Source organism: Thunnus albacares, chromosome 24 (assembly GCF_914725855.1).
Source record: "Thunnus albacares chromosome 24, fThuAlb1.1, whole genome shotgun sequence".
In the NCBI taxonomy this organism is placed as follows: Eukaryota; Metazoa; Chordata; class Actinopteri; order Scombriformes; family Scombridae; genus Thunnus; species Thunnus albacares.
The window spans coordinates 8956687-8971728 of record NC_058129.1 but is presented as its reverse complement, the minus strand read 5'-3'; the positions used below and the strand labels follow the sequence as shown (position 1 = coordinate 8971728).

At 44.6% G+C, this 15042-nt stretch overlaps 1 protein-coding gene across 4 annotated transcripts in view; it reads right to left on the bottom strand.

The window, feature by feature from the left end:
- The window catches only part of nrp2a (neuropilin 2a), a 66227-nt gene that overhangs the window by 36600 nt on the left and 14585 nt on the right, over positions 1-15042 (bottom strand). For 3 of the 4 annotated variants that reach the window (XM_044344907.1, XM_044344911.1, XM_044344909.1), the window contains exons 2-3: positions 13266-13446; positions 3629-3810 (exon numbers count right to left, since the gene is read on the bottom strand). In XM_044344907.1, coding sequence (XP_044200842.1) covers positions 3629-3810; positions 13266-13446 — 363 coding nt within the window. The remainder of the gene's footprint in view (positions 1-3628; positions 3811-13265; positions 13447-15042) is intronic. The other variant, XM_044344910.1, reaches the window with a different exon arrangement.

The window sequence follows — 15042 nt, the reverse complement described above, 5'->3', positions numbered from 1 at the left end:
TTTACCTTTGCCGGTTAATTACTTGAGTGTAATTTAAGCGTAGGGATGAGTCTGGTGATTCAGGAATAAACAACGCATGGCAATCAGCCGTCGCTGAGGCAAGGGTCGCCATCCAATCAGCGTGATAACATCAGGAATACACACAGGCTCAGTGTTATGACTGGCGCTTGGGCGGGGGTCCTGCTTCGGGCTGCGCTCCCGTTGCGACTCCACAGATGCCACTGCAGCGGTCACCAGCGGTCGCAGAGGGGACCCAACGCCCTGGGGTGCTCTTGGCCTCGTCTTAACTCGGGATTGGCTGCGACGTTATCTGCCCCCACTGCACTAGTGGTGGGCTTTGGGGAACTGGGAAAAAGGGGGCTTTCCTGGCAAGTCTTCCCCCTGTAGCCGTGGTAACAGCGTCAGTGGCACGTGACTGTGTGTTTGAGTAAGTATATGAGGGATGGATGGGTGCATGGCGGGGGGGGGTGGGGGTGGTAGTCGGGGCTGAATAAAGGGTTAAGCACGCATGAGTAGGAGCAAAGTAGGCCACAACAATAAGGGGGAGGAGGGGAGGCGTGCACTGTACAGCAGGATTAATACGTATGTGTGCGTGTGTGTGAATGTGGGGTGCGGGGGTGGGTGGGGGTTTGGATGGGTATGGTGGAAGGATGTTGTTTTGGGGCAAACGTCTCCCCTCAGGAGGTGTACTGGAGGGGTGTGTGTGTGGGGGGGGTATCAGGATGGATGTAGAGTCAAAGGTCGACTCCTGCTCCTCCTTGCTGGAAATAATTAGCTCTCGCTGCACTGTACCCCATTACACACACACACACTGACACAAACAGATTGCTTGTCCAATCCAAAACCCCCTAGAGTGGTTACAGTCACCGCTTATGTAATAAGGTTGAATGAACAAAACAAAAACAAGCCTCAGTATCATTAGTTACTAGTATGGAAAACAGGCCACGATATGACTCGCTCGCTCTCTCTCTCTCTCTCTCTCTCTCTCTCTCTCTCTCTCACACACACACACACACACACACACACACCCTCATAGCCAGCCAAAACCAGACACACACTGTCTGATTCCTAGACACAGTTTGGCGGGTCACCCCAGGGTCAGCCTGTGCTGTAAGCTCTACTGTCTGTTTAAGATGGGAAGGGAGCTGAACAGACACACGCACACACACACACACACACACACACACACACATCTCCCAGCTGTGTGCTGAGATTTTTATCTCTACTAGGACCCACCCTTTAAAAACACATACTGTACATAAACACACACCCTCACATACATAAACCCCTGCACTGTACACACACACACACACCAGTGCAATTTAGGACTACTATCGCACTTCTTTGGTATTGATACTGACTTTAAATACGGTTTAATCAAGACATCTTTGAAGGAAAATAAATATTACCATCTTGCAATGCTGTTTAAAAATTACACACACACACAAATGCAACTAAAATCCATTAGTGAGAGTTTCACGATGCTGCCAACATTGACTAACAATGTCGATTTTGTTTTGCTTATGATAACATTTTGGCCATGTTGTTTATATGAGGTTGTTGAATTGTACTTACATATCCATGTTGTATTTATATTGGTGACATGTCAGCACTTTATTCTTGTACACAATTCTATGATTGGGGAAGGTCAACCTGAGACCACTGTTGTTTTCCCCCAAGCCTGCAACATTCATCCTCCCCTCCGTCTTGTATCTATGTCTTGCTGCAAAACCAATTGCCCTCCCACCCAGGACAAATATAGTTGAAAGTTGAAGTTGAAGTTAAAGTAAAAGTAATAGTAATTACTTCCACACTGGTAAATAAACATCTCAATTGGGATCTCTGCATTCCTGTCAGAAGTTGTAAGCTGTGTATAGTGGAAACCCATGGCCCAGGCCTGCCATGGTTAGACAAACAGCTATGATGAGAGAGCATGCAGGCGCTGGAAATGCTGTAATTAACACATGGCCTCAATCAAGCATCCTGAATACATTTTCACTCTCTGACTCACTCTTCCTTTGTCGTTCTTCTCCCATCACCCCAATAATTTCCCCACCGTGTCTGTCTCTGTTTGCCTCTCTCTATCTCACTCTCTTTCACACACACGCACACACACACACACACACACACACACACACACACGTGTACTATCAGTCCGCCTCCACATACACACAGACAGACAGAATCTCACTGAGTGGAACCACCCACACACGCAGCGAGCAGACACCTACATGTGCTCACACAGTGACACAATCTCTTATACCCCCTGAATTTATACCAGGATCTTGTTAAAGCCATGGCAACCGCATCCCCCATCCACCAGCCTTCCATCCATCCGTCCATATGCGAGCGTACACGCGCGCGTGTGTGTTTGAGAGATTGATGCAATCTACACTATTACATTATCGGGGTTCAAGCTGGTGGCCTTGGTAACGGAGCTGAACGTCAAATCTGGGTCACATTCATCTGACACAAAACCAGAGATGTTTTTCAAATGTAGGAGGTGATAACTCAATGCATTCTTTCTATAGGAGGAATTCTTATTTTCTGTGCTCCATAAACCCTGACTTTTACCTTTCTTCAATGGCTTTCGATCGACACACTTTGAATTTGAACTTGTTTTTCAATCAAGATACAATTTAAATAAATGTTGGCTGGCGGAGGAGCTACCTAAAATGTTGCAAAGACAATCAGCTGGTAACTCACTTGAGTATAAATCTCTCAGCTGCCTCAAGGCCACCTGACCATTTCACCTCTCCTTCTACAACACACACAAACACCCCCCCACCCACCACCACCAAAACAAATATACTTCCCAATACACCCTCACCTGCAAAGTGCACTTCACCTCGTGCACTTCAGCGACCTCGAGAAAATTCCATTTCGGCACACACTCATCCCCATCAATCTCCTCGCCTCCGCCTTTAGCCGTAAACCTTTAACCTAAAGTCCAACTCCAGGTTGCCTTGGAGCTCTCTCCATCATCCCAACACCACAACCACCACCACCTCCGCTCCCCCTACACCCAGCCCTTCTCATCTCCCCAGAGGAAGTGGATCCTGTTCCAATTAAGCAAGCATTCCTCACATGCTTTCAGGCGGTTTGAAAGTACTTAAAAAAAAAAGCATTTTTCCCCTCTCTCGTTAACTTTTGTTTACATGCCCGGCTGCCTCTGCTGATGCAAATTGTTGTGAGAGTGCTAGCGAGCGTAGGGGTGAACGATCACAGGTTTTGGGCCATTGACATGGAGCAAAGAAATGGCGCAAACTCAACAAAATCATTAACTTAAGTATTAATGTACAGCAAAGCCTAATGTTTGGTTCACAGTGTGGAAAACTTGTCTGAAGCTCATGTTTCCCACAGAAGTCTTTAAATAATTAGAGACATTGAGATCAAGCAGTGGAACCTGGCTAACAGTAGTAATGGACATACCTATATATACACATACATACATTAAAACTAAGTACTATACTTGAATACAGTTCAGATATAAATAATTATATTGTGGGACTGATCACATGATAAATGATGGTGCACTACTGATCAAACTAAACATCCCAATTATCATTATGTAATTATCAATCAAGCACAACTTTCTTGCTCCATACTGCTGATAATGCTTCCTCACCTGTTTTGAAGATCTCGTAGCGCAGAGAGAAGCCCGCCCCCTGATGGGCGTAGTCCGAAACAAATCTGATCTGGAGGGAGGGTCCAGACGAGATGATTGGCGCCGGGGCGATGTTGCTGCAGTGTCGACCCAGAACGTCAGCGGTTTCCGAATTCCCATCGCGGATCTCGATGAAGTCATACCTGATCCACAAAAAAAAAAAAGGAGACATGACAAAGACAGAGGTTATTTCTCGTTGCATTCAAATGTTTTGTCGCAAGCACCCATCAGAAAACGATCTTAACTTTCAGTTTACGTCGAGCTTAACGCAGCAGGAAGGGATTAAGAGAAGTAAAAAGATAAAAGGAGAGCGGCAAAGGGGGGTGGTAAACACAGAAAGATGGTTATGGGGTTATGCAATGAGCTAAGCTAATAAAAACCAGACAGGTGTGGACCTATTTACCATCATGACTCCTGCCTCAGGACAGAATACACAGTGTCCAAGCAAAGAATTTAGGAACATAAAACAATGCTAAGATACAAATAAATCTATCCACCAGAGAATTGGCTCGTAGTCAAACCATCTCCAACTTGTGCTGTTTCCTCTCTGCTGCATTCAATAAATCAAGCTCTTACAAATACGACCCAGTTTTCCTCAGAACAACAAACTCAGATCCCGTTGACATCAGCTTGGGGCGAGCAATCCCCCAAATCATTGAATCTTGGATCACAGGAAAGGAAAAAGGAGGGAGGACTGTATTTCAGAACATACTGGGCTGCAGTGGCTTTCAATCTGAGGGTTAAGATGCAGGCAAATATACAGCTGGATAGATTCATTAATACGGAGCGTAAAAATAGATCGAGAGGCTCATGAAAAAATAAAGAGGTGAGGGCTTGAGGAGAGGTGAGGATATTAAGAGGGCAGTGGGTGAGGTGGGGGTTTAGAGAGAGAAATTAGGGTAAATATATGTGAAGACACCTCATGTTTTAGCTTCCACATGCTTGAGCTCTCAGCTCATTATGACCTTTGACTAGCCGACTGACCCCGATGGATAAAAGCACATTCTTAACTGTCAGGTCAGTATGTGTGTGTGTCTTTATGTTTCTGTGTGAAAGAGAAAGACAGAGAGAGAGAGAAAGCCCACCTGGCTGATCCAGAATTAGCTCATTGCCTTGTGTTTCATTCCGCTAACATTATTAGACACATATAAAAGCACAGTCGCAGACACACCTCGACTCTCTGCGGATGATGTTTGATTTTCTCTGCTTTAAATGTCACATGGGTGGAGTTTACAACATCCGGACAAATAAAACAGGGCAAAACCTGCTGTTAGAAAATTATTCTTGTGACTATGGGTGACTCCTCAAATTCAGAATGACGTTGTCGCGACGCCACGTCAAATACGAGCCTACTCGTTCAATAAATGTTACAGAACAGAAGAGAAATACAGAGGTAGTGTGGGTATAAACGCCCCCAGCATGAGCCATGACGCGTACAGTAGGTTGTTTGCCTAATGAATCATGTTTTATTTTAAAGTTTAAGTACCCTTGCATCACTGTCAGTATGTTTAAATGGCTTTTACGCTCTTTGTTACACTGTAATTGTCCTATGAGGCGAAGCCATCTGCTACTCCAGATGCTGTTTCCAGGGAAAGTTACAATTTCTACATTTACTTGACAGTGTTGTTACGACTGGTGAGTACAACAAAAACTGTAATTTACTATAAAACACAGTCTTTCTGTACATAACCTCCAATGATTGATACTGTAGCTTTGTTGATATGATTAAGAAGGGACGGGCTTGTGCCTGGGAGCTGACGGTGAACCACTGGGTTTTAAGGTAATAATTTTGGGTTGTGACCATATTGGAAGGTGTGGAAATCTCTATAATTTTTGTTTGCTACTATCTCAAGTACTGTTTTAAGTAAGTTACACTAAATTTTACTTGATTGAAGTTCTTCCCAAAAAAGGCATTCATTCACTTTTTCCAAACATGCTGTTTATATGTGTGTGTGCGTGTGTGTGTATCTTCATTTCCCGCAAAAATACGCATGCTGTTGTGTTTCAAGTTGTACAACTGTGAATAATATCCTTGTAATTTCGGTCTCTGTATTATTCATCCCTGTTTCCCACTCTTTCACTTACTCATAAAGTGCCTCTTCTTCCTCCCATGTTGTGATTCCCTGCATAACTAACAGCATCACCGCAGGAGCCTTGAAGCTACGTGGAGGACACCCTCCCGACATACACGCACGCAAACGCACCCGTCTCAATTAGTTCATATGACGGAGCTGTCAAAAATCAACGGGGCCGCTTTTCTCTCGGTAATTACTGTTATGGTCTCTTTGATGCTGATGCTGGGTTTTGAGCCACTTTTAGACACAGCAACTTCATGTTCTAAACAGGAAACTGTTGTTGTTGTTTTTTCACTACTTCCCAAAGTAAAGCTGAAAGGTACCAATCAGCACTAGCTTATGTTTCTATGTGGCATCTAAGCACTAATACTGCTTTTGTACTGCCAGCTTGGAATGAAACCTGGATTAAGTAGAGTCACTAAGCTTCTTTTTTGGCTATCTCATTCCTGCAGTGTATTGATTCCTATACAGAGCATTCAAGCTAAGACTGCTGATGGAGGGATAATCCCGACCACATTAATCTGGGTCAGAGCAGCACACGTACAGGTGAGGATCAAAGTGTGAAAATGCTGCACTGAGCCTGTAATGTCACCACAACATTGTCAGCACCACATAAGCATCCGACAGACAGCAGCAGTGCGTAGGAAGAGGTCGCTTCCACGAATTTAGAAAAGTACAAAATGAACAGCCAAGTATTGTTATTGTGAAAGTGTAATGAATCGGTTTTGGAAACTGCTCTGATTTGGCTTCGGAAAGATATTTAGGTCGTGTTTTTGAATTTATTGCTGATTTTAAAGGGTGGGTCCATCAATTTTACACAGCAGTGAAAAACCTACTACTCAGCCTGAGAAAATAGTGGTATAATGTCTTATGTGGAGCTGGAGGATTGGGCTTGGGGATAATAATTTTTAACAGGAACCTGTGTTAGAAATTGGGGTTGGATTATGGGAATTGCAGGATCCAACATTTTTGAAGCTTGACTTTTTCTTTGGACTACAAGTTAGGACAGTGCTGACTCTGCTGCATTGAGTTTGGCTGTTCTTTCTCTCTCTCTCTATATCTCTCTCTTGAGCCTCTCTAACCTAATGGAAGTGCAGGAGTGCTGAAAATGCAATAAATATATTAGTTTGTCTTGATACATCGGTAAGAAGACGTCCTTGCTTCCCGTACATCCTCGCGGTTAAAAGTTATGTGATGGCTGTGGCTGAAGCAAAATCTGCACAAAACTAGGCCTCAAGAGCACTCACGCCAAGGAGTAAAGAAGCCGTCGTCCAATTCTCTTATACATGTCTTGGTTGTAATCCTGCATTACAGAGGTGATCGTAAAGGCTTTAGTGGCGAGCTCCCACAGTGAGCCTGTAAGAGCCACGGCTATCCCTAAGTACGCCAGCTTAGGGCTGTAACTGACACATGCTTAGGGAAAACACACACTCAAAAATGTGCCAACAAACACACACACACACACACACACACACAGATAGACAGACGCACAAGCACACACTGATACAGACAAACACAGGAGTGCGCGTACATACTCAGCGCTGTATTGCCAACACCACGGATAAAAGGCCAGCGAAAGAGCTGGGAGCCTAATTAGGTTTTAATTGATTTTGGAGTGGGTCTCTATCCTTCTTTCTCTCTCTCTCTCTCCCTTACTTTCTCTCTCTCTCTCTTTCTCTCCTGTCGTGGATTAGCGTCAGTGAGTGAGTGTTCCTCAGATGTGATTATTGACCTGTTCGCTCAGCCTCTCCCCAGGCTCTGATGAATACATGCATGAGGGCCTGACGTGTGAGAGCCCACTGTCTGTCTCTCTCAAACATACACTTGAACGCATTCCAGGACATTGTACACACACACACACACACACACACATAAATTGTAACACACACACAAACCCATGAAGACACACATTAGCATCGCATACCACTCACGCACGCAGCCCCTCATCCAGATCCAGATTCCATTAGGAGTTGTTTTGAGCCAAACCCCGCCTATGTCTGACACCATCCATTCCCAGCTTTCTGTCTGTCTGGCAGTCTGTCTGGGTCTGCATGACCGGCCCTGTGTTTAGGAAGCCATTATGGGGCACCCCCACCCCCATAGAGAATAGCTAGAGCAGAGGGAGAGGGGTTAAGGAAACTAAAAACCCTTCAGGGCCAGTAATTCTGCACCAGTCCAGACATGTCCTCTCTTCCTCTGCTCTCATATATCATTCTACCCCTCCGCCAAAAACGACTAATTGCCTTTCACACCTTTCGCTGTTTGTTGGGGGACCAGGGACATTTCCTGCAGGCATCACCACAGAGAAACCAAACTGCAGTATGTATACGCTGTGTGTATGTATATTTACAGGTCTCACAACTTGAATTTTGTGGCTTTCAGTCAGTCTGGTCTGGTCATCCTCCTTGATCCCTTCTTCTTTAGCTACCTGATATTGTGTTTCCTTATAATTAATCTAAATATACACAAAGCATCCACTGGAAGCGTCAAAATAACACAAAAGATTAACACATAATTTGATGTGGATGCGTCATGGCCGTCTGATTTATTTTGTTTATGCTGATAAAAGAGCAACAGCTGTTCCTAAATATAAGCAAACCAAACTTGGCTGTACTCAGACACTTGAGGCCTGCAGTTGAAATGATTTTCATCTCTGCTCCGTTGTGTTTTTTTCCCCCCCTTGTTTCCTACTCTTGGAGCACAGAAACCCACAGGATCCCGATCCGGTAAACAATGAAGAAGCGTCTGTCGTCTTCTCTCTTCTCCTTCTCGCTGATGTGCAGTAGCAGAAATCCAGTAAGGAGGAGGGAGGGTGTATAGTCGACACACACCCAGATTCGCAGGCATCTACATACACACACACACACACACACTACCACCCACTCCTCCCACCCTCGAAGGGGACTCTAATAAACCATAAGTGCCTCTGAAATATTAACTAGATGCTTGGAGCAAAATCCCTGCAGATCCACAAGGCCTGCCATCTTCAATCTAGACCAAAAAACAAATAGCACTCCTCTTCCTCATCTCCTCATGCCTCAGCTCCTTCTCCTGCTGTCCATCACAGATTCATACTTACAGACGACTGGGGCCAAACCGCTGACCGCAGGCAGTCTGGGCTCGGCCCCCGGACCTTCTAGTGCGGCATTGATCTGAAACATCAGACTATAACTGCTGTCTGAGCTGAAGCGGCGACCCTGCTGCCCCTGCTGGATGCATTTTAATGGACTTCTATCAACATATATTTGCGATGGGAGCTTTTCCATGCTGCGTTGCAATTCATCCAGACACCCACATATGTTTCGACTGAGAGTTTAGATCCTCAAGTACAGTGCTGCACGAGGCTAATCTTACAGCTTTGATATGTTGCTCAGAAAGCATTTGAAATGTTTGATAATGCTGGTTTTTTACATTTAATCATACCTGTTACTTATTATATCATCATTACAGCACTGACAACTGTTATAGTCATGACCGCTAGATGCTGATGACCATAAACTTGTCCTAAACGCCGGCCAAGTGCCAGATATTGACAAATCAGAATCTGAACAACTCCCTTTAGTCATGACCTCTGGCAACTCATCTGTCTCTCTTTTCATCCTGAACCATCAACCTCCTCCTCCTCTTCATCTCCTACCCTCTCTCACCCTCTGGCCATTGCTGATCATCTATTGATTTCCCATTACAAGCGGAATACAGACATTGATCCCACACTTCTCTGCTTCCCCACCCTGGGGTATTAGTAAGAGGGTGATATCATGCGTGCACACACACACACACACACAACACAGGAGAGTTGTTGTGTTGGTGACACCTCTCACTGTGACCCGGCATGTCACAAGCTTAAAGTTATAAAGTTATAGCTTCAAATCTTTCCACCTCAGGCTACATCCAATAACAAATAACCTAATAAAATTGAGAAAATATAAACCACAGAAGGTGGAAGAAATGGATCTTCCTCAATGACTACCGTTTGCATGTGTATGTGTGTGTATATGTCTATATGTGATTCTGCTGGTTCCGATGTTTAATTCAGGTGTGTAAAAATAAAACACTTTCTCCTCAGGCTAGAGGAGAGGGAGAATGAAAGAACAAAAGGGAGGAGGGGGGGGAGGAGAGATAGATCAAGAGAGGGAGGGAGGAAGATGAAGCAAAAGAGAAAGTGAGAGAGTGAGAGAGGGAGGGAGAGTCGTCTCCACCTCACTCCTCTCTCTCTCTCTCTCTCTCCTTTCCTCAGCTCCTGGTATATCACTAGGTAGCATCCTGGGGCTTGGTGATGGCAGATTGCATTAGAGATATGGGCCTGATATTTCATCTAGCCTTTATTACATTTAGTTCGCATCAATCGGCTGGCAGCCTGGAGGTAAGAGCTATTTGGCACGCGGCCGGACTCCCCCCTGAAAAGAAATCCTGAATTAAAGTGCCACCTCAGACATGGAGCGCCTGCATAAGGCTGCGGATTTGATTGCTGCAGCACAGCCGCGGTTTGGCTACCTTACATCGTCCGAGTACTGACTGTTTGAACTCACTGAGGGAAAATCACCAGCTGGCCTAGGATATTACCCAGAGTTCAGACCCCTTGCCTAGGCTGACCAAGCCCTTTTCTTGGGTTTTATAAGAGCCTAAAGTGCCCAAGGGGGGATATGATGGTTTATGAGCACTCTTAAACCGACAGGTTGTAGGCTTAAGTGTGTACGTGCATGTGTTTTTAAGCATATCCACTGAAAACATATGTCCATTTACAATCTTTATGGCCATGTATTTCCACGATCAGCAGTCCAGACCACATAGCTCTGCGTCCTTCAGGTAACACGGCACTGGTTTTCTCTGTTGCCGTCTCTGTAATCCTAGCTGTCACGCAGATTTTCAGCCCTGACCGAGACGGTGAGCCCTCCACCTCTGCACCCCTCCGGCTCCCTTCGCCCCATGTGATTCCCCTCACCGTGAAAACATGCAAAAATCTACTCACTCACACCGCCGTGCCTAATCACACAGGCAAAAAAAGGAAGCTACCCGTAACAGCACTACAGGGCTCGGATCAATCCGGGTAAAAAGCATAACATAAGATGGAGAGAGTAGGAATATCGAGCCGTACTTTGGATTTTTCCACTCATTTCTGCTGTGATTTCTGCGCCCCAAAGGGAAATGCATCCTCCGTGAAACAGAGAAGGGCAAACACATTAGTGTTGGAGGTTATGCATAAATAAATGCAGGCGTGATCCCTTATTTCTCTAATGGGCCTTTAAGATGGGGGATCACTCGGAGGCTGGATGGATAGATGGATGGAGGGGAAGAGGGAAGAAGTGGAGCGGCTACTCTTACAAACTAGCACTTGCTTACATGCTGGCAGAGTTACTCACACGTAGACGCCTTTTGCCACCCACGCTTACTTACTCTGTGTCTCATACACACATGCGCACACACGTACATACAGGATAAAGGGAGATTGAGTGGGAGTGTGTGTTAGAGGGCAGGCCAAGGCCTCAGTCCCTCCAGGCGAGCATAAAAAAAAAAACAACAACAAAAAAAACCATCCTAATAAAACTCTCTGTGGAATGGAAAAAAGAGGAGGCATTTCAGTTTTCTCTTCTTCTTCTCCTCCCTCTGCCTCCTCCCGCTCTGCACGCCTTGGGCTGTGAGAAACTGCTTGACACACTGCTTATCAACAGCTGAGCCATTCCTCTCTGCACTACAGCGGGGAAGTCCAGTGTGCCACAATGTTGACGCAGTGACTCTGGTGTTAAAGCATTATTACCGAAGAACATATTGGGAGGGAGATAATTATGCAACATTTGTGCCTTTTTCAAAAGCGTCAGAAAACCCGGAGACGTAAAAGCCGAGACATCAAAATAACATTTCCAGTTCACTGCAACATGACGCAACTGTGTGAATAGGACCGACAATCATTACAAAAACCCTTTCACCAAAGCAGCCATTGATGTACACATGAAAGTAACATTTGTCTCCTGGCCAGACAAAGTGCTTTGTCAGTAGACAATGCAAAAACACCCATCTAGGATTATTAATTCTTCAATTTACAGAGAGATGGGAGGGCTGGAACAAGGAAAGGAGAAATAAATGGGCGTAATTGCAGAGAGTACGCTGATAAGTCGAGGAGGAATCTTGTCTGTGTTCATTTTAAACAGACCAAATGGACAAAAAAAAAAAAAAAAAGTCTCAGAATGGGTGCATTGTGCAACATTCTTCCTGAATTGGTTGTATAAAACTGGATTAAACAGACGAGACCATGACTTCTTCCTTCTTCCTCTGAGGTCAAAGACAATAGGATACCATATGATTTGGATTATTCGTGTCTCTGAGAAAGGAAACTGACCAACGTAGTCATATCCAGTCGAAAAACAGCTGGGCCTCATTCTCTTCTTTTTCTCCTCCTTCCCTTCTCTGTTTATCCTCTCTCTCTGACTTTTCCCCTACAAACTTCAAACTACATCACGCTTCTTTTCTTTTATCCATCTGGTCTGTCTTCCCTTCATGCTATCTGCCCTCCGTGCCCAAACTCAGACACACAGATTTTCAAAAGTTGCTTGGCATTTGATTATCAGATGGAGGAGGATTACAGCTGGATCGTCCTGATAATGTCAGATAAGTTGATACACACACAGAAAAATTATTCTAAAAAAAATCTGTTGAAACTTTCTGATCGTGGTGTATGAATTGATGCGTTGTCCTTCAGCGAGTCAAGAACTTCTATCATCTAGTTTCCAGCGAATTAAAACAAAAAATATCTTTTCTTGACCCAGGTTTTTTTATCCTACAGCACTGACTTCACCAGTGGAAGGAAAACATCGACTAATTATTTGAATCATTCTTTCCATGCGATCTTTATTGTGACCCGCTTCGCTTGTCTGTTTTCACCATCGTGCGAATGAGACCAAAAAACCTGGGATGTGGAAACTGAAATGAGCAACATTTTCTACTCTCTGAACTATTGAGGTTATGCGCAGCTGACGTGCCCTTGAGCAAGGAATTAAACCCAGTAATTGCAGCAAAGAAGCCTTTAAAAGGCCAGTACTAAAAGTGTGCGGTTGCACTGGGCAGCGTCCAGGACATAATGTGTGTAATGATGTGAATGTGAAATGGGACGGGAGAGCTTATGTGCCCAATAAATAATAATTTCACTAACAGAAAAAAAACACACAGTCCATTTAATGGTCTGCATTTTCCAGAAAGCTTGTATCTACAATTAAATTTCCTTTGCGATTGACCTGGAATGGTCAAAATGTGGAAAATGTTTCAACAACTTAGGATCAAGCCAAAACCGCTGACAGTGAATTATAATAGTATGTAAAAATCTGTGTGCTTCTACAGGAAATTACTTAAAATGCTTTTGTAGCATACTAATGAAAATGTCACCACAAATCGCCATTCAGCTAGAATAATAATACGCTGTGAAGTCCTTATTTGGTCAAAGCAATTTTACTCTGATAGAAAAGAGTGGTTTACAGACTTCACTATTATGACACCCCTCTTTAAAAAGCCCCCCCCCCCCCTCCCCGTCTTACTTGCAGTCCAGCCTCTCGATCTCAAAATGCGGGTTGAAGTTGAGGACGATGCGCTGCGAAGGCTCTGGCGCCGTGATGATCCAGTGACAGTTCTGATGAGGCGGGTACTCCAGAGGATAACCGGGGGAGGTGATGTAACCCGCCTCGCTGGCATCTAAGACACCCCCGCACTCTGGCACTGCTATTGAGAGATATAGAGAGATAGACAGAAGAGTGGGATACAGAGGGAGACAACAGTTATTGAATGTAAAATAATAATAATAATAAAAAAAATGCAGGAACAATTCTGTAAATTGTGTAAGTGCTTTATTTTAAACTTAGTCATGGTGCATTTCTACATCCGTCATTTGCATGGGAGGCCATTGTCAAAGCATAAAAAAAAATCCCCAGTAAATGGTGACTCAGAGGAGCGCTTTCATTTACCTTGTTTTTCTGTATGAAGATGTGATGAGCAACAAATGAACAGTAAAACAAAGAAAGCAATTTAGGCCGTCAGTTAGGAGGAAATTGGAAAAACTTCTCCATTGTGGATTCTCAATGCGAGCGGGACCACATGGGTAAGCTATTAAAACAATAAAAGATCATCACTGCCGCATTTGGTGAGCGCGCACACACACACACACATATACACACATATGCAGAGAGAGACACACAGAGCCTTTTTCACCCCCTTCCACACCCAGGCTCTTATCTCTCTACTTCCCCATTGGGAGCGTTCTCCAAGTGTAATTGTTGCTCCGGCAAGCCAATCTGCAAACATTAGGACACATTCTCTGATCCTATCACATTCTCCCAGGAACAATAGCCTGCCAATGGCATCGCTCAGCGGGCTTAGACAGGAAGTGACACACAGACGGCCTGTCTAGCGGGGTTCTGGGGGTCACCCCGACTCTGTAATGAGAAGCTAACGCCGCAACAAAAGCCCTATTCTCTGCTTGCGCCCGGACCGCTACGACAGCTCTCGCGCTTTGCGTTATCTCTCACAAACACGCTAAACACATAAACTCACATGCACATACAAAAGGAACATGTATACGGGTATTCTACACGCGCACACACACCCAACGAGTCATCACACACACACACACACACACACGCATGCACACACCCAGCATCGTGTACAATGGTTCTTTTATTACTTTTGCATTGCAATAGATTTGCAGGCATTATTATTCTTTACGGAGGCAAAGGCGAAACGTGTTCTCCATGACAACAGCCGGGGGGTGGTTTTCCTCTCTACCTTCCTATACGTGCGCATGTGTGCGCTCGGTTGCTGATGCACCAGTGGGCTCTCTACATGTAATGAACTTCGTGATATTGAACTCAAAGAGAGACAAATGTTTTTTTTTAATATTGTGGCAGGCGTATGTTGGCCAAATAAGGAAAACACCACAGAGGAAAGAAAGCAGAGCTATTTTAGGCAACAAACAGAATCTTATGGTATACTGCCATTAACAAAGCAGTACCAAATGGTGGGTTTAACCACTCAGCCGCTGAGCTGAATCTATTCTTGACATAAATGGGTTGATATTCTTGCCTGTTTCTTTCAAATTTCTGTGAAAGCATCAATAAAGGAAGCGGAAAGAAAGAAAAAAAAACAGCACCAAAGGCTTGAAATGTAATAGACCCTTCAAGTGTTGACATTTCCACCGCCTATTGTGCTTAAAAGGCACACTTAAGATTCTCTGACATTTGATAGAGCTGCGATGGCTTCCTTACTTTGTTACTGGAGAGGAGCAACGCCCACGCTCACACACCAGGCACACACAGCTGCCGG